This window comes from Rhincodon typus, chromosome 36 (assembly GCF_021869965.1).
Source record: "Rhincodon typus isolate 14 chromosome 36, sRhiTyp1.1, whole genome shotgun sequence".
Taxonomy (NCBI): Eukaryota; Metazoa; Chordata; class Chondrichthyes; order Orectolobiformes; family Rhincodontidae; genus Rhincodon; species Rhincodon typus.
Window position 1 is genome coordinate 17,436,592 of NC_063367.1, and position 18,029 is coordinate 17,454,620.

Genomic DNA, 18,029 nt, shown 5'->3' on the forward strand with positions numbered 1-18,029 from the left:
CAGTAACTCCTAGCGCATGGGGATGGTGGAAACAGAAACAGTGCTTTGAAAGAAACTAGATGGACAATTGCAGGATACAAACTTGCAGGATCATGGAATTGAGTGAAGGAAAGGAAACTGACTAAATTACGCCCTGGGGGAGTTCAGTAAGGGTTGAATGGCCTCCTTCTGTACTGTCAATGACTAGTGCACTTAAAATTAAAAAAAAACTGGAGATCTCAAAAGATACAGACACTGCTGGAGAAATTCAGCAGGTCTGGCTGTCTCTGTGAGAAGAAAGCAGAGTTAACTTTTCGAGTTGTTAACCTTTTCGAAACGTTAACTCTGCTTTCTTTTCATAGGTGCTCCAGCAGTTTCTGGTTTCGTTCTACTGAAAAGTAATACTGCCATTTAACATGCTTGTTTACCCAGCACTGATACGTTAAATATTTTAAAATCGATTCGTTGTTTTCAATCTAAGGCGATTTGACTGTGTCACTCCCAATGAGTGACAACTCATCTCCCAAGAAATTGCTTCTTAACAAGAACGAAATTGCTAAGCCAGAAAATGATGCTCTGGTTCAAACCGGTCTATGCCCAATCTCCTCTAATTTTGCTCTCCTCGATTGAACTTGCAAAATATATTACACGTTTACATTGCAAAAAAAACTTACACAACAAACAAAAATTCATGCGTTGCAAGTTCCGGGTTTGTTTTTGCGTTGTAAATTCTGTAGCGAACTTCCTGAATTAAAATTGCACAACACAAATTGAGAAGTGTGTCGTAAAAGAGAAAACGTTTACAAACGGTACCCGTGCATTTGAACAGAATTAAACGCAACATTCTTCAGTATATCAAATGCAGTTGCATGTTTACTGCGAGCAGCGCGACTTTAATCGCAAATATTCCAGCCCCCGGAAGCATTTCATTCTCAGAGAAGGAAGTTGTTGTTGGTGTCGGGGTGACCAGGGTCAGTTTGCAAAGTGAAAGTGGTGGGTGGAGTTTGAGGGTTAACACTGGTTTGAATTTCTCTCTCTTGCCCCCCCCCCCCCCGCCACATCAGTAGTTAGATTTCGGTCGGTCTCGAACCCCCTTGAATGGACCTGGTGGATGGCGTCTGGCTGCGCTCCACCCAAACTGGAGGAGTTCATTCTCACAGAGAAACTGGGCACTGGCACCTATGCTACTGTGTACAAAGCTTACAGGAAGGTGAGCAGTTCTAACCAGGCAGGGGCTTTGTGCAATGACACCTGTATCACAGGTGAGAAACTGGTCAGGGCTCTTGTGCTGAAGGTGAGAGATTGGCAGGGACGTCTCTGTGTGTGTAACCTAAAGATATTTGTGCTAGAGATGAGACATTGGTAGGGGCACCTTTATAAATAGCAGCAGTGCCAGGAGTGAGTGTGTTTATGGTATCAGTGCCACAGGTGAGAGACTGGTAGGAGCACCCGTGTGACTTAATTTATTTCCATTTATTTGTCTCTGTTTGGTGTCTGTCTAGTACTTTTAAACTTACTTCTCATCTGGTCCGTTACTGGGATGGAACTGGGCATGCAGGATCTCACTACCTGCTTAGGATATGAAAGACCCCCCACAGTGTTTTGTTTAGAAAAATTGGAAGGTCTCCTGATCAACCCTGGCCTAGCACCACCAAAACATAGAACATAGAACATAGAATGGTACAGCACATTACAGGCCCTTCGTCCCACAATGTTGTGCTGACCTATTATCCTACTCTAACTTGATCATGTTTTCATCTTGTTCACGAGCCATGGGTGTATATTGACAGAACAACTCGTTCTTTGTCTGTGAAGTAATTTGGGCAATCCTGAGGATGTGAAAAGTGTTATGTGAATGCAGGGTCTTTTGTGTCTTGCTTGTCCTAATGGTCTGAAGTAAAATGAAGTTCTGAACCGCATCTATTTCATCTGTGTTGTTTAAAACTTTAGCTTGACCTTAGCACCTCTTTAAACAGTCCAGCCTGACGATGGTGTCACACTATGAATGGCCCTGTCTGTTTCAATCAAATACAGGCTGAAGTATAAATAAACTTGGTATCTTCAGCATTGTACAGTTCTGCTTTGAAGTTGGTAATATAGTCATACAGCATGGAAATAGACCTTCGGGTCCAATCAGTCCATGCCAACTATAATCCCAAACTAAACTAGTCCCACCTGCCTGCACTTGGCCCACATCCCTCCAAACATTTCTTATTACATGCTTAACTGAGTATCTTTTAAATGTTGTAACCATACCTGTATTCACCATTTCCTTTGGAAGTTCATTCCACAACAAACCACTCTCTGTAAAAGAAAAAAATTGCCCCTCATGTCTTTTTTAAAAATCTTTCTCCTCTTACCTTAAAAATACACCCCCAGTCTTGAAATTCCCCACCCTAGGGAAAAGAAACCTGCTATTTACCTTATCTATTACCTCCCATGATTTTATAAAACTCTATAAGGTTACCCTTCAACCTCCTAAGCTCCAGTGAAAAAGCATCCCAGCCTCTCCTTATAACTCAAACCTTCCATTCCCAGCAACATCCTGGTAAATCTTTTCTGAACTCCCCCTCCAGGTTAACAATATCCGTCCTATAACAGGGCGACCAGAACTGGACACAGTGTACAACCTCAATTTGCCACCCCAATTCCTATATTAAAAGGCCTGAGCATTTGGCATTTTTGCAAGCATGCCAAGAACCACCCTGTCTACATGTGATGTTAACTTCAAAGAATTATGTACCTGGATCCCTGGATCTCTCTGTTCTACAACACTACCCAAGGCCCTACTTTTAATTGTATAATAGTTTTAATTATATTGGTGTTAGCTGAGAAAACAGAACAGAATGTTTTGCATTCACCTAGAACCCCATGGTGTCCCAAACAACATTGTAGTGAAGTATTTATGACATTGTTGTAACCAACAGAGCAGCAATTTACACAAAGCAAGGCTCCACAGACAGCAGAGAAATATCACCTTAATGATCTGTTTTTCTGTGATTTGGTCAAGTGATGATGAATATTGACCATGACACCAGGGAACGATTTGTCCTGCCCTTGACATAGTCTCGTGGGACCTTTTACAGGTACTTGGGAGACTAAACAGGACCTTGGTTTGACATCTCAAATGAAAACAGGCATTGCTGCAATGCTGCTGCCTGGAAGAACAACATCTCATTTTCCTCTTGGGGACCCTGCAGCCCTCCAGACTCAATACCGAGTTCAAGAACTCTCCCGTGTTCAAGCCCCCAGTCCCACACCAGGCCTTGTTATCACATAACCTGCCATTACACACTACCTATTGTTAGCCACTAACAGTCTCCATTAACAGCTATTCACCCTCCTAGCCAGATTGTTATCCACTCCTTTGTCTGTCGAACTGCTCTTCCCTCTCTTTGGGCTATATCCCCACCCATTGTTTACTTCTTACCCTCTCCCTCCACCTATCTTCTGCATACAAGCTGACATTTTCCTAGCTCCCATCAGTTCTGAGGAAGGGTCACCACACCCAAAACATTAACTCTGGTTTTGCTTCACAGATGCTGCCAGACCTGCTGGGCTTTTCCAGCAACTTCTGTTTTTGTTTGAGTGGCTGGCAAACCTATTTCAGAGGGCAGTTAACAGTGAACCACATGGTTGTGGAGTCACACGTAGGACAGACCAGAAAAGGGCAACAGAAGAACATTAGTGAATCTACAACCATCCATTATAGTTGTTATGGCCACTATCATACATATGTAATCATACAGCACGGAAACAACCAGTCTTTGCCGACCATAATCCCAAACTAAAGTAGCCCCACCTACCTGCACATGGCCCATATCCCTCCAAACGTTTCTCATTCATGTACTTATCTGGATATCTTTAAACATTGTAACTGTACCCGACTTCCTCTGGAAGTTCATTCCACCCACGAACCACTCTGTGTTTTTAAAAAACAAAAGAAAAGTTGCCCCTTTTGTCTTTTTTAAATCTTTCTCCTTTCACCTTAAAAATATTTCCCCTAAGTCTTTATATCCCCCAACATAGGGAAAAGATACCTGCCATTCACCTTATCTATGCCCTTCATGATCTTACAAACTTCTATAAGGTCACCCCTCAACTTAACGCTCCAGAGAAAACAGTCCCAACCTGTCTGAGCTGACAGAAGGTCGATGCAAGTACAGTTACAACATGGCGTTTGGACAGGTACATAAATAGGAAATAAATAAATAGGGCCAAACACAGGCAAATGGGATTAGTTTAGTTTGGAAAACTTGACATGGATGAGTTGGACCAAAGGGTCTGGTTCTGTGCTATATGACTCTACTCAGCCTCTCCTTATAACTCAAACCCTTTATTCCCAGCAACACCCTGGCAAATCTCTTCTGAACCCTCTCCAGCTTAATAATATCCTTTTGTACAGGTGCTCCGGTTTCCTCCCACAGTCCAAAGATGTGCAGTTTAGGTGGATTGGCCATGCTAAATTGCCCATAGGGATGTGTAGATTAGGTGAGTTATAGGAGGATGGGTCTGGTTGGGATGCTCTGATGTTCGGTGTGGACTTATTGGGCCGAAGGGCCTGTTTCCATGCTTTAGGGATTCTATGATAACAGGGAGACCAGAACTGGACACAGTTTTATATTCCACCTTTTCATTAATTGAACTTAAATTTTGCCAGCTGCTGTGGCAGGATTTGAACCCAGGCCCTCAAAGCCTAAGCATCTGGGTGACAAAGTCCAGTAACATTACCACTACCCCACCACCTCCCTGATAGTGCAGATAGTGATAAATGGGTACATACCTTGACTGTAACTGGATAATCTGCACCAATACGAGAATGCTTTCACTGTTCCTCATCACAAGTGAAGTCCACTTACACAGTCAATCTATCGTGAAACTGTTTCCCTAAAGTGGTTCTCACTGTATTCCAACAGGTGAACAGTCGCGAGGTCGTGGCCATTAAGTGTGTGAGTAAGAAAAGTTTGAACAAAGCCTCGGTGGAGAATCTGCTGACTGAGATCGAGATCTTGAAGACAGTCAGGCATCCTCATATTGTGCAGCTGAAGGATTTTCAAGTGTGTTTGAGTGGAGACTGAAAATGAATATTGTTATAAAACTAAAAGGGCTGGATAAGTAACTTCACTCATCATTACTGGCCTTCCTTCACCTTTCCCCCCAGGCTTCTCTCTTGAGTAGCATTAACATTGCAGAGGCTGTTTGACTTGCTGAAGGTTTACAGCTTGTTTCTATCTGATTTCCAGTGGCATTTGGTTTCTCATGTATGTGTGAGAAAGGCTGTAACAATGTACCTTCATCTGTCTGACTTGGCTCTTTTGTCTGTTTGTGTCAGTGTGTTGGTGTGTTTTGGTTGTGAATATGTCTCTCTCTCTCTCTCTCTCTCTCTCTCTCTCTCTCTCTCTCTCTCTCTCTCTCTCTCTCTCTCTCTCTCTCTCTCTCTCTCTGACTGACTGTCTCTCTGTCAAACACACGCACAGCTTTACTGGACTCTTGAGAATATAAGTAGTAGAATAGATAAAAGGTTAGAACATAGCACTGTACAGCTTAGTAACAGGCGCTTTGGCCCACAATTTTGTGCTGAACATGATGTCAAATTAAACTAATCCCTTCTGCCTGCCCTTGGTCCATATCCCTCCATTCCTTGCATACTCATGCTTACCTAAAAGTCCCCTAAATGCCCCATTCGTATCTGCCTCCACCACCAACCCTGGCAGCATGTTCAAGACTCCTACCATTCTGTGGGGGGAAAAAGACTTACCCCTCACATCTCCTTTGAACTTTTACCCCTCTTACCTTAAATGCATGCCTCCTAGTATTAGATATTTCAACTCTGGGAAAAAGATTCTGACTGTTAATTCTATCTATAGAATCCCCACACTGTGGGTACAAGCCATTCGGCCCAGCAAGTCCACACAGACTTTCTGAAGGCCATCCTCTAACCCTGTATTTTCCACAGCTAACGCACCTAACCTACACATCCCTGAACACTATGGACAATTCAGCATGGCTATCCTCCAATCCACCTAACCAGCACATCTTTGGACTGTAGAAGGAAACCGGAGCACCTGGAAGAAACCCATGCAGACACAGAAAAAATGTATAAACTCCACACAGATATTCCAGTCTCAGATGACTTGAACCCGGGTCCCTGGCACTGTGAGGTAGCAGTGCTTACCACTGAGGTGCCCCACTACTTTTTTAAAAAAAATTATAGAATCACTACAGTGTGGAAACAGCCCATCTGGCCCAACAAGTCCACACTAATCCTCTGAAGAGCATCCCAACCAGAACCATCTCCCTACACTTTCCCTGTAACCTTGCATTTCCCATGGCTAATGCACCTGACCTACACATCCCTGGACACTATCGGACAATTTAGTGTAGCCAATTCACCTAACCTGCACATCTTTGGACTGTGGAACCCTGTGGAAACCCACACAGACACAGGGAGAATGTGCAAACTCTACGCAGACAGTAGCCTGAGGATGGAATCAAACTTGGGGGTCTCTGGCGCTGTGAGGTAGCAGTGCTGGTCCCTGAGCCACCATGCTGCCCCTATCTATGCATCTCATAACTTTACAGACTTCTATCAAGTCTCCCCTCAGTGTCCAGCACTCCAGAGTAAACAACCAAAATTTTTTCAGATAAAAACTGAAAGAACTGCGGATGCTGTAAATCAGGAACAAAATAGAAGTTGGTGGAAATGCTCAGCAAGTCTGACAAATTCTGTGAAGAAAAAAATCAAAGTTAACATTTCAGGACCGGTGATCCTTCCTCAGAACTGAGAAAGTTAACTCTGATTTTTTTTCTTCACAGCTGCTACCAGACCTGCTGAGCTTTTCCAGCAACTTCTGTTTTTGTTCTGAATTTTTCTAGCCTGTCCTTTATAGCTCATCCCCTCGAATTCAGGCAGCATCCTGGTAAACCTCTTCTGCACTCTCTCCAAAGCCTCCACATCCTTCCTATATGTAGTGTTTTTGGATTTTCAGGAAGCTTTTGCTGAAGTCCTACTTTAGAGGTTAATGTGTTAAGATTAAAGCACATTGAATGTGGGTAATGTACCAGCAGGGACTGGAAATTTGTTCACATGCAGGGAAACCAAGAGTGGGAATAAATTATTTTTATTTTGGAATGGAAGGCAATCATTTTGTGGATTAGCAAGGGATCAGTGCTCGGGTCCAGCTTTTAACAAAATATCTATCAACTATTTGCATGAGGGCATTAAATTTTATACTTCCAAGTTTGCTGCTGATATAAAACTAGGAGGAATTTGAGAGGGATGAGGAGTAAGTAAAGGGCCTTCAGGGTGATTTAGACAAGTTGGGTGAGTGGGCAGGTGCAGTATGTTGCGGCTTAGTGTGAAGTAATCCACTTCAGTAGGCAAAAGAGAATGACAGTTTTGTTTAAACAATGATAGATTGAGAAATGTTGATGTACAAAGAGGGCCAGGTTTCCCTGTACACTAGTCAGTGAAAGCAGGCATGCAGGTGAGCAAGCAGTCAGGAACATAAAAAGTATGTTGGTGACATGGTGGCTCAGTGGTTAGCACTGCTGCCTCACAGTTTCAGGGACACTGGTTCAATCCAACCCTTGGGTGACTGTGTGGAGTTTGCACATTCTCCCGCAACTCTGGGTGGGTTTCCCCTGGTGTTCCAGTTTCTTCCCATTAGTCCAAAGATGTGCAGGATAGGGTGGATTAGCCATGCTCAATTGCCCATTGTTATTTACTGAATAAAATTAAAAAAGAAATTGATTTTGAAATACAAAAGGTGTCAAGGGATATGAGGAGGGAGCAGGGGGATTGCGTTGAGCTAGGGAATCAGCTGTGATCATATTGTATGGTGGAGAAGGCTCAGTGGACCAAAGAGTCTACTGTTGCTTCTGTTTTCTGTGTTTTTGTGTATCTTGTCTGCAATGTCATCGGTGTGTTTATGCATTACTGCTCCTGAATGTTTTGGCTCTGTTTGTGTGTGTGTGTGTCTTTCCTACCCTCTGCCAGTCTGACTTGTGTTGATGTTCCTTGTTGAAATGGGGTGAGGGAACTGGAGTGTGGCAGATTCTATCCCTGTCCCCAACCTCTTTTGTACATTCAGTGAAGATTGAATGGAGAGTTCTTGAAGCGAGGGCTGTGGCCGTGACTGATGGAACACCAGAAGCCAGTCTTAAAGCCCCGACCTATTCCTTGGCCAACTCGGGGGATCAAGCCAACCCAAGACTTGAGTCACCAACTTGAGTTGGGGGTATTCCCGGAAGTTTTATTATGTGACTTTCTTCATTGCCCTGCCCCCTCAGGTCCTCCATTTGTCCACCTGTCTTGGCCAGTTGGAAAAGGAACATATTCTTTGGTACCTTTCGATGAAGGAGGATTTCTCCCAATCTCCAATATTTTTACAATTAATAAACAAAATACTTCAATATTCCAGCTATAAAGATGTAGGTAATGGGTGGTAACCTCTGATCATCATCCGCTGAAGTAACCCCCTCACTGAGAATAATGGAGTCAGAACGATCCCCTTCATGGGCAGCACAGTGGCTCAGTGGTTAACACTACTGCCTCACAGCGCCAGGGACCTGGAATCGAATTGACCCTTGGGCGACTGTGTGGAGTTTACACATTCTCCCTGTGTCTGTGTGGGTTTCCTCCGGGTGCTCTAGCTTCCTCCCACAGTCCAAAGATGGCCAGGTTGGGTGGATTGGCCATGCTAAATTGTCCCATAGTGTGCAGGGATGTGCATGCTGGATGGATTAGCCATGGAAAAATGCAGGGTTATGGAGGTAGGGTGGGGGAGTGGGTCTAGATGGGACGCTGTACGGAGAGTTGATACAGACCTGATGGGCTGAACGGCCTCTTTCTACACTGTGGAGATTTTATGTCAGTGGGTATAGTCTGTCTTCAGTGGATCAGTGGCGTTTGTTTGGGAATATTCTTGGTAGCAGGATAGGGTTCCTGCTTGTAGAGACATGGGGAAAAGCTGGAGAGGGAAGTGGGGTGTGGGTTGTGGGTTGTGGGCTCCTGCTTGTTGCAGTTTCTAACCTGCGTTTTGACCCTGACTCAACAGTGGGACAGCGAGAACATTTACCTGATCATGGAATTCTGTGCTGGCGGCGATCTCTCCCACTTTATCCGCACTCGTAGGGCGCTTCCCGAGGGAGTGGCCAGGCGCTTTCTGCAGCAGCTGGGTAAGAGACCACTGGTGCTGCGTTGGCGTATCAGCTTTCCCATCCACTGGATGTTCCAAAGTGCTTCCGGGGCCAAGATAGCATCATCCACACCCAACTCCCTCCCCCTGGCTCAGTGGGTAACATTCTCATTGGATTCAGCAAGTTGAGAGTTCAACTCCCACCCCAGAGATGTAAGCACAGAACCAAATTGGCACACTGTAATGCCAACACCGAAAGGGGGATGTGGGCTGCACTGTTGAGGGTGCCATCCTTCGAAACCATCTTTCGAACAAGCTAAGATAAAAGATCCCACCAAACTGTGAGAAGAGCTGTCCTGGCCAATATTCTTTGGTACCTGTCAATGAAAGAGGTTTTTCTCCCTCCCCACGCACCTCAATCTCCAACCCAGGGTGCCAGGGTGGGTCAGTGGTTAGCACTGCTGCCTCACAGCGCCAGGGTCTTGGGTTCGATTCCACCCTTGAGCGACTGTCTATGTGGAGTTTGCACATTCTCCCATTGTCTGCTTGGTTTGCTCTAGCTGCTCCAGTTTCCTCCCCATTCCAAAGATGTGTAGGTTGGGTGAATTGGCCGTGCTAAATTGCCCCACAGTATCCAGAGATATGCGGGTTAGCCAGGGGAAATACAGCGCTACAAGGTTGGGTAAGGGCATATGTCTGCGTGGGACGTTCGTCGGAGATTAGTGTGGACTTGATGGTCCAAATAGCCTGCTTCCACACTGTAGGGATTCTATGATTCATCCCTCAATCAACAAGCAGAGGGTCAAGTAGTCCCTATATTGCTGTATGGTGGATCTTGCTGTGTGTGTGTTGGTGTTTTCTACATTACAACAGTGACTTCACAGACTGAGGGTTCCCATGAAGGTCTCACCTCTTCATTCGCCTGAGGTGTGATGACCCTCAGGTTGAGCCACCACCAGTTGCCTGTTTTGGCTGAGAGAGCAGCCCTTTGGTCCGTTGGGACAGCGGTGACTTTGCCATTACCTTTATGCACTTCAAAATCACCTCATTGGCTGTAAAGCACTTTGGGATGTGAAAGTCGCTGTATAAATGCAATTATTTCTTTTCAGTATGGCCAACCCATTCTGTTTGTGCACAGAAGGGTCTACAGGTAAATTATGTTAATGGAGGGATAAACATTGACCTCATTGCTGTTTGGAATAATGCGATCTCGTATACCTGCCTGAGCATTTAATGCTGTATTGCCTCTGACAGTACAGCACTGCGCATTACACCAGTGTTTCTGTTCTTATTTCAGATTGCTGGCAGTTTAGTGTCTGCACCCAGGACAAAACTCATCTAAGATCTTTGTATCAACCTGTGAACTTCACAAAGGTGTTATTGTAGGTGCTAGAAGTTCATAAGACTTTTACCAATTCTAAGAATCAGCAGCTTTCCTCTTTCTCCCTCTCCTCCCCTTTCAGCGTCAGCTCTCCAGTACCTCCACGAGCGAAACATCTCTCACCTTGATCTGAAGCCACAGAATGTTCTGGTCAGTTCCCGGAGCACACCTCACCTCAAACTTGCTGGTAAGTTAACTCAGATTCTCTCCTCTACCCTACACCCCACAAACCCCTGTGTTTCCAAAATTGCAATGAAGGTCGAAGTTGAAAGAAAGGAAAGACATGCATTTATGTAGCACCTTCTGCCAGCTAACAATGCCTAAGCCCTGAGGACATGGGTTCAAATCTGACCACACACTGTAGAATTTTAATTCAACGAATAACTCTGGAATTGAATTCCACATTGTTGTAAAAATCCATCTGATTCCCATATGTCCTTTAGGCAAGGAAATCTGCTGCCCTTACCCAGTCTGGCCTATATGTGACTCCAGACCTGGTGGTTGATTCTTGCCTGCCCTCTGAAATGGCAGTTGAAGGGACAGGCTCCAAATGCTGGCCCTGCCAGTGATGGCCACATCCTGTCACATCGTAAAAGAACTGGGCAAGACCACCAGGGAAAACTGACCTCCGAGAGTGACCGTGGGATGGTTTACGTTCTCCTGACAGAGCAGATGCAATCTGGGCTTAACATCATCTGAAAGGACATCTGTAAACAGTAAACTTTGTGTTAATTGGCAATAGATTGGAATTGAAATGCTCTCGGAACCAGATTCAATTGCCCTCCAACCCTCCCTCTCCCTCTGTCCCCTCTCCGTCTGCCCCGCTCTCTGCTTCTGACCCCCTTCTGCAACCTCTCCTTCCGCCAACCCCTCCTCACAATACCCCGCTCTCCCTCCTGCCCCCTCTCTCCCTCCTTCTGCACCCCTCTCTGCCTCTTTTTTGCCACTTCGACAGGCCATTTGTCACACTATCTCCTTAGGTGGCCTGCTGTGTGATAACCCTCCAGGGAAGTGCCTTTTGTAGAGACTTACAACATTGAAGGCAACATACGAATGCAGTCCCTTGTTCTTATGCCGCATTTGTGTTTTTAAAAAAAAACTGAAAACCCTTCTGTCCTTTCGGAAGGTCCTGGTGATGATCTGGTGTCTTGTCTTTCCTGCAGATTTTGGCTTTGCGCAGCACATGTCTCCCTGGGACGAGAAGCACGTTCTGCGTGGGTCCCCGCTCTACATGGCACCAGAGATGGTGTGTCGCCAACAGTATGATGCCCGCGTGGATCTGTGGTCAGTGGGCGTCATCCTGTACGGTGAGTCCAAAATGTTGGCCGACACATCCTGGGACTGGGAAAGGGGGATTTCCACTGAGGTTCTCATCGCCCAGGGGATTGTCCATTTGAAAGCCTCTGAGTGCAAAGGGGATAGAGATTCCCGGTTTCAGTTATAATCTAGACTCATTACAAAAAGGGATGATTGAACTAGAGAGGGAGCAGAAGAGGTCGGCAGAATTGGAAATCCACAGCTATTGAGGAAAGATTCGCCCGATGGGGAGGCTGATGGGAGATTCGATTGCAATATACAAAATTGACAGGGGTCTGGGATAATAGTTGTCTTAGTTCTAACCAGATATTAGGGCTTCTCTCGCACTCTCGCGCTCTCTCCCCCATTAGAGATGACTGGTGGTGGTTTAACCTGAGGGTCACCACACCTCAAGGATGGGACAGGTTGAGAAGGCAGGTCCTTCATGGTAACCTCAGCTGTGTGGGAGTAGGTGTCGGCCTGTTCAACAGTGACTAGGTCGCCTGGATTTAAAAATAGTGGGTAGAAAGATTAAAGGGAAGATATAGCGAAGATGGTGGCGTAGTGTCAATGTCACTGAGCTAGTAATCCACATCTCCAGGCTAATACTCCGGGTTCAAATCCCATCAAGGCATGAAACATGAATTCAATTTGAAACATCTGGAATAAAGAGCTGGTCTAATACAGACCATATAATTGTTGTAAAACCCCCTCTGGTTCATTCAAGTCCTTCTAATTTTATTTCTGCAGGGGATGTGGGTATCGCTGGCAAGGCCATCCCTGATTGCCCTTAGAGAGTCCCACTGCGTCATTTGCAAATTGCCCTCATTGCTGTCGGTCTGGATTCACATGTAGGCCAGACCAGGTAAAGGTGGCATGTTACCTTCCCTAGAGGAGCATTAGTGAACCAAGCTTTTATGGCAGTCGATGAATTGATGAGACTAGCTTTCAATTCCAGATTTCACTCATTACACTTGAAATCCACCAGTTGCTGTGGTGGGATTTGAACCCAGTTGTCCCAACTGTTGTCCTGGGTCTCTGGGTTGCTAGATCACCATCTGTTCTATGTTGAAAGCTGAATGGCCTTTTGTTCACATAGGCTCTGTAAAACAAAGGGAAAGTAAAGGGATTGCACAGTTTTGCGGTCCTGGGGCCGAGGGGGCAAAGGGAGGAGTTAAGAGTATGGAACACCACAATGGTTTCTGGTTTCCTTCTGGATGGGAGGATTCTTTGTTGTTGCACTGATCGTAATAGGAAACAAATTAAATACCCAGGAGTAAGTGTCAAAAGTTACACCAAGTGATGCTGGTGGTATTGTGGATCAGTGGATAGCACTGCTGCCTCACAGCGCCAGGGATCCAGGTTCGACTCCACCCTTGGGTGCCTGTCTGTGCGGAGTTTGTACATTCTCCCCATGTCTGTGTGGGTTTCCTTCCTCCCACAGTCCAAAGATGTTCAGATTAGGTGGATTGGCCATGGGAAACGTGGGGGTACGGGGATAGGGTGGGAGCGGGGTGTGGGTTGGTGTGGATTAGATGGGCCGAATGGCATTCTTCCACAGTGTAGGGATTCAATGAAACCTGCCACCTTTACCTGGCGTAACCTACCCAGGTACCTGTTCTAATAACACCCTGGGGTAGTCCATTACCAAAGGGTGAGGGGGTAGGGTGTAGTTAAAAGGGACCTCACTGACCCCACTCTTCTCTGTCCCCCCTCCCGCCTACAGAAGCTCTCTTTGGACGGCCGCCCTTTGCATCAAAATCGTTCTTGGAGCTGGAAGAGAAAATCCGCAGCAACAAGGCCGTCGAGGTGGGTGACTGCGGGCGGCACCAGGGGTCAGGGTAACGTGTGTTTTTACGGGTCGGGAAAGTGGCATCAACAGGGGGAGGCAACGGTATTATCGCTGGATTGTTAATCCAGAGACCCAGATAACGTTCTGGGGTCCCGGGTTCAAATCCCACCATGGCAGATGGTGGAATTTGAATTCAATAAAATATCTGGAATTAAAAGTCTAATGATGGCCGTGAATCCATTATTGATTGCCGGTAAAAACCCATCTGGTTCACTAATGTCCTTTAGGGAAGGAAACTGCCATCCTTACCTGGTCTGGCCTACATGTGACTCCAGACCCACAGCAATGTGGTTGACTCTGAACTGCCCTTTGGGCAATTAGGGATGGGCAATAAATGCTGCCTAACCAGCGACACCCTCATCCTGTGAATGAATAAAGGAAAAAGAAAGCTTGCTTTTATGTAGCGCAGTGAAACATCCCCTGGGGGTGAAGGCGTGACACGCAAGGTATTAGGAGGGGGTTGGGTGAGAGGGGTGGGGTGCAAGGAGGTAAGTTTGAAGGAGTAAAGGAAAAATACTGCGACTGCTGGAAATCTGAAACACTTGCAGAAAGTGCTGGAGAAACTCAGCGGGTCTGGCAGCATCTGTGGAGGGAGAAACAGAGTTCGCGTTTCGAGACCAATGCGAGTTCTTCAGAAACGTTTGTACGAGAATCTTCAATTCTGAACTGTTACAGCCGGACCTGCCAAGTTTGAAGAAAGTGGAGGATGAGGGTGTAGTGTTGAGGGTGGGGGCAGGAGTCTTCCAAGTGGCTGAAGGTAGGGTGGGGTGGTGTTCGTCACGATGGAAATCGGTGGGCTAAGAGGGTGGGGCAGTGACGGGAGATCTGGGAGGGCTGTGGAGTTGGAGGTTACTGAATGGGGGTAAGGAGTGAATTGGACATGAAGGAGAGAATCGAACCACGATGTTGCAACTTCCTGGTGGGTTTCTTTTTGGGAGGAGTGAGTGGGCCGGAAGGAAAATTGAAGCTGCGATATCCAATTCCGGTGATGAACAGGGATTTTGGAACTGCTTCCCTATGCAACCTGAGGTGGGATATGGAGTTTCAAATCGACTTGTTTAGTCTGCTTTGTTTGTATCTCCTGGTCATGTCGATGTATCCTGGGCATATTAATTTATTCATGGGCTATGGGCATCACTGTCTGGACCAGTGGTTGTTGCCTGTCTCTAATCTCTCTGGAGATGGTGAGCCATTGCCCTAAACTGCTGTAGGCACATCCACACAGTGTTGTTTGAGGGGTGGGTCCAGGATTTTGACCCAGTGATCCATCAATGGATGGATAAGTACATGAATAAGAAATGTTTGGAGGGATATGGACCAGGTGCAGGCAGTTGGGACTAGTTTAGTTTGGGATTAAGGTCGGCATGGACTGGTTGGACCGAAGGGTCTGTTTCCGCGCTGTAGGACTCTATAACTCTACAAGTTGGGATGGTGACTGGCTTGGAGGGGAGCACGCGCAAGGTGGTGTTGTCAAGCATCTGTTGACCTTGACCTCCTAGAGGTCATGAGTTTGGAGGAGTATGTAGGTGTGGGTCGTCCTTCTGTACATTTAACAACTGTGGGCAGTTACCTGAGGAACCGTGGTGGTCCAGTCTGGCCCTTAACGTCCACATTCTAAGCCTTTTCCGGTGGCAGACGCTGGGTAACCATCAGGAGGGGAGACCCTAGCTAAGGACCCCCTTCTAGCTCTTCATAGCCTGGGGAATGAGGAACTGTGACACCATTCAAGTTGCCAACTGGTGCCTGTAGTGATTGTAATGAGGTCAGCCAGCTGGACCTTGTAGAACATGAGTTCCCTCATTGGGGCTGTTAATCTGGTCCAATCAAGGAGCCTGGGCCGACATAAAAGGGTGAATGTCAGGAGAATTGACACTGTAGTGACTGACTCAGAAAGAGGCAGTGCTATAGTCAAAGCCTATGCATTTGTAAACAAAGGGTGATTGGTGATGGGATACTGCCCTCTGTAGAGTACATTTCATCGCCCAATCAACTCATGTCCAGCCAGAAGTCCATGCTGGAGGTTTCCTGGAAGGAAGAAAAGCTTGCATTCAAGTAGCACCTTTTGCACAGTCTCGGGGTGGCCCAAATCAAGTTGCTACCGATATATTACTTTCAGCATGTAATCAATGTTAGACAGGAGGATACACTGCAGCCAGCTTCTACACAACAAGCTCCCAACGACAGACCACCTTGTGCAAGGTGTTTATATTCTTTATACAAGCTTCCTCCCACATTACCAGCAGGACCACCCATTCCTTTCTGCCTCCTGTTTATCCAGCTTCCTCTTAACTTCTTGCAATGTTTGTTTAGAGATAAGAATATTGTCCCTGGACCCCAGGAAGCTCGTGCTCAAGTGAACACACATGGGGATTTTCTGAAGAAGGGTCTAGGCCAGAAACGTCAGCCTTTCTGCTCCTCTGATGCTGCTTGGCCTGCTGTGTTCATCCAGCTCTACACCTTGTTATCTCAGATTCTCCAGCATCTGCAGTTCCTACTATCTCTGGGGATTTTCTTTTCTGTGTGCACCCAGGCAGGACCTCCCTTAGTGTTTCATCTAAAAGACCATGTTTCCGACAGTGCAGCACCCGCCTTGGGAGTGTTGGCCCGGTTCTGTGGGAGGGTCACTGAGTTTCTTTCAGCAATCTCTGTTTTTGTTTCAGATTTCCAGCATCCACGCTTGTTTCATTTGGTGCTCAGCTTCCCTGCTGTGGGTCTTGAACTCATGACCTACCAAACCAGGGCCTAGTGTGCTGACTACAGAGTCACTGCTGACTGCACAAATGATTGTTAACCAGGGAACATACATCCCGCCTTTTCCTTGTGTTTATAGCACTTTGGCTAATTCCTGCACAAGGTTACTTTGCGAGGGTAACACTTGCCTGGCTCACACCATTATGAGTGTTAATCTAATGCTTAATTCCTCTGGGTGTCTCATACAGCTACATCTGCTTATCGCAGTTCCTCGGTGCGAGGCCGTAATTAGCGTTAATAATTCCCCAGCCATCTCCTGACTGCACTGTGTTTAACAGGCAAAACAGAATGAATGATCAGAAAGAGCTAAATGTAGGCCTGTGGCCTGAATTGAATTAGCTTTATTGTCACATGTACTCACAGGAGTACAGTGAAAAGGTTACAAGTCGCCAGTTAGGTATCTTAGGTACAAGGGTACCTGCATACAGATTCTTAGGAAAAAGAAGCAGAAAAATAAGGAAATTAAAATAAGCAGCATTACAGACCATCAAAAGTACAAAATCATAATAATAAATTAGGGGCAGCACAATGGCTCAGTGGTTAGCACTGCTGCCTCATGGCACCAGGGATCTGAGTTCAATCCCACCCTCGGGTGACTGTCTGTGTGGTGTTCAAATGTTCTCCCGGTATCCGTGTGGGTTTCCTCTGGGTGCTCTGGTTTCTTGCCACAGTCCGAAGGTTGTGTGGATTGGCCATGCTAAATTGTCCCATAGTGTCCAGGGATGTGCAGGCTGGGTGGATTAACCGTGAGAAATGCAGGGGGGTGGGGTGGGGTGGGGTGGGATGGTCTTCAGAGAGGTGGCATAGATTCAATGGGCCGAATGGCCTGCTTCCACACTGTGTAAGAATTCTATGAAAAATAAGGAATTAAAATGTTCAGCATAACAATCATTCCACAATAGTTATTTAAAAAAAGAATTTTTTTAAAAATGCGGATTTAAGACAAAGTTCACTTAGTGCATTTCCCAGCTCTGGGCTCGACAACGACGACCAACCCCCACCCCACCACTCCCAAATCCCGTTGGAATCCTGGGCTGGACCCACTGTGATGCTGAAGAAAACTCCTCATGGAGTCATGGACTGATTAAAGCTGTCAGAAGGACACTCGGGCCGATGCTGCTGAAAACAGCCACCAAAGCCAGGGAAAGGAGTCCCCAGGCCAGACCGGACCAACCGCAGAGACGCCTCAGAAACCACCAGGAAACTCGGGCCTTTGGAATCCCGGGCTCAGACCCACCTCGTCTTCAAAGCCATCGCCGAAGCAGCCGCGAGGAATGGCCAGATCCAAATCTGGAGTCGTCTTCTCACACCAATCAGTGAGATGTGAGCCAGTGGGCACAGAGCCTGGGGTATAGCGAGATGTGAGCCAGTGGGCACAGAGCCTGGGGTATAGAGAGATGTGAGCCAGTGGGCATGGAGCCTGGGGTATAGTGAGATGCGAGCCAGTGGGCACGGAGCCTGGGGTATAGTGAGATGTGAGCCAGTGGCACAGAGCCTGGGGTATAGCGAGATGTGAGCCAGTGGGCATAGAGCCTGGGGTATAGCGAGGTGTGAGCCAGTGGGCACAGAGCCTGGGGTATGGCGAGATGTGAGCCAGTGGGCACAGAGCCTGGGGTATGGTGAGATGTGA

General features: G+C 46.6%; 1 protein-coding gene across 3 annotated transcripts in view; it reads left to right on the top strand.

Moving 5' to 3' along the window:
• The first annotated feature begins 965 nt into the window (after positions 1 to 965).
• The window catches only part of ulk3 (unc-51 like kinase 3), a 50,708-nt gene continuing 33,644 nt past the window's right edge, over positions 966 to 18,029 (top strand). The window contains exons 1-6 of one of the 3 annotated variants that reach the window (XM_048617152.1): positions 966 to 1,189; positions 4,896 to 5,036; positions 9,039 to 9,159; positions 10,583 to 10,687; positions 11,664 to 11,807; positions 13,523 to 13,605. In XM_048617152.1, coding sequence (XP_048473109.1) covers positions 1,091 to 1,189; positions 4,896 to 5,036; positions 9,039 to 9,159; positions 10,583 to 10,687; positions 11,664 to 11,807; positions 13,523 to 13,605 — 693 coding nt within the window. In that variant the 5' untranslated portion in view covers positions 966 to 1,090. The remainder of the gene's footprint in view (positions 1,190 to 4,895; positions 5,037 to 9,038; positions 9,160 to 10,582; positions 10,688 to 11,663; positions 11,808 to 13,522; positions 13,606 to 18,029) is intronic. The other 2 variants (XM_048617153.1, XM_048617154.1) reach the window with 2 other exon arrangements.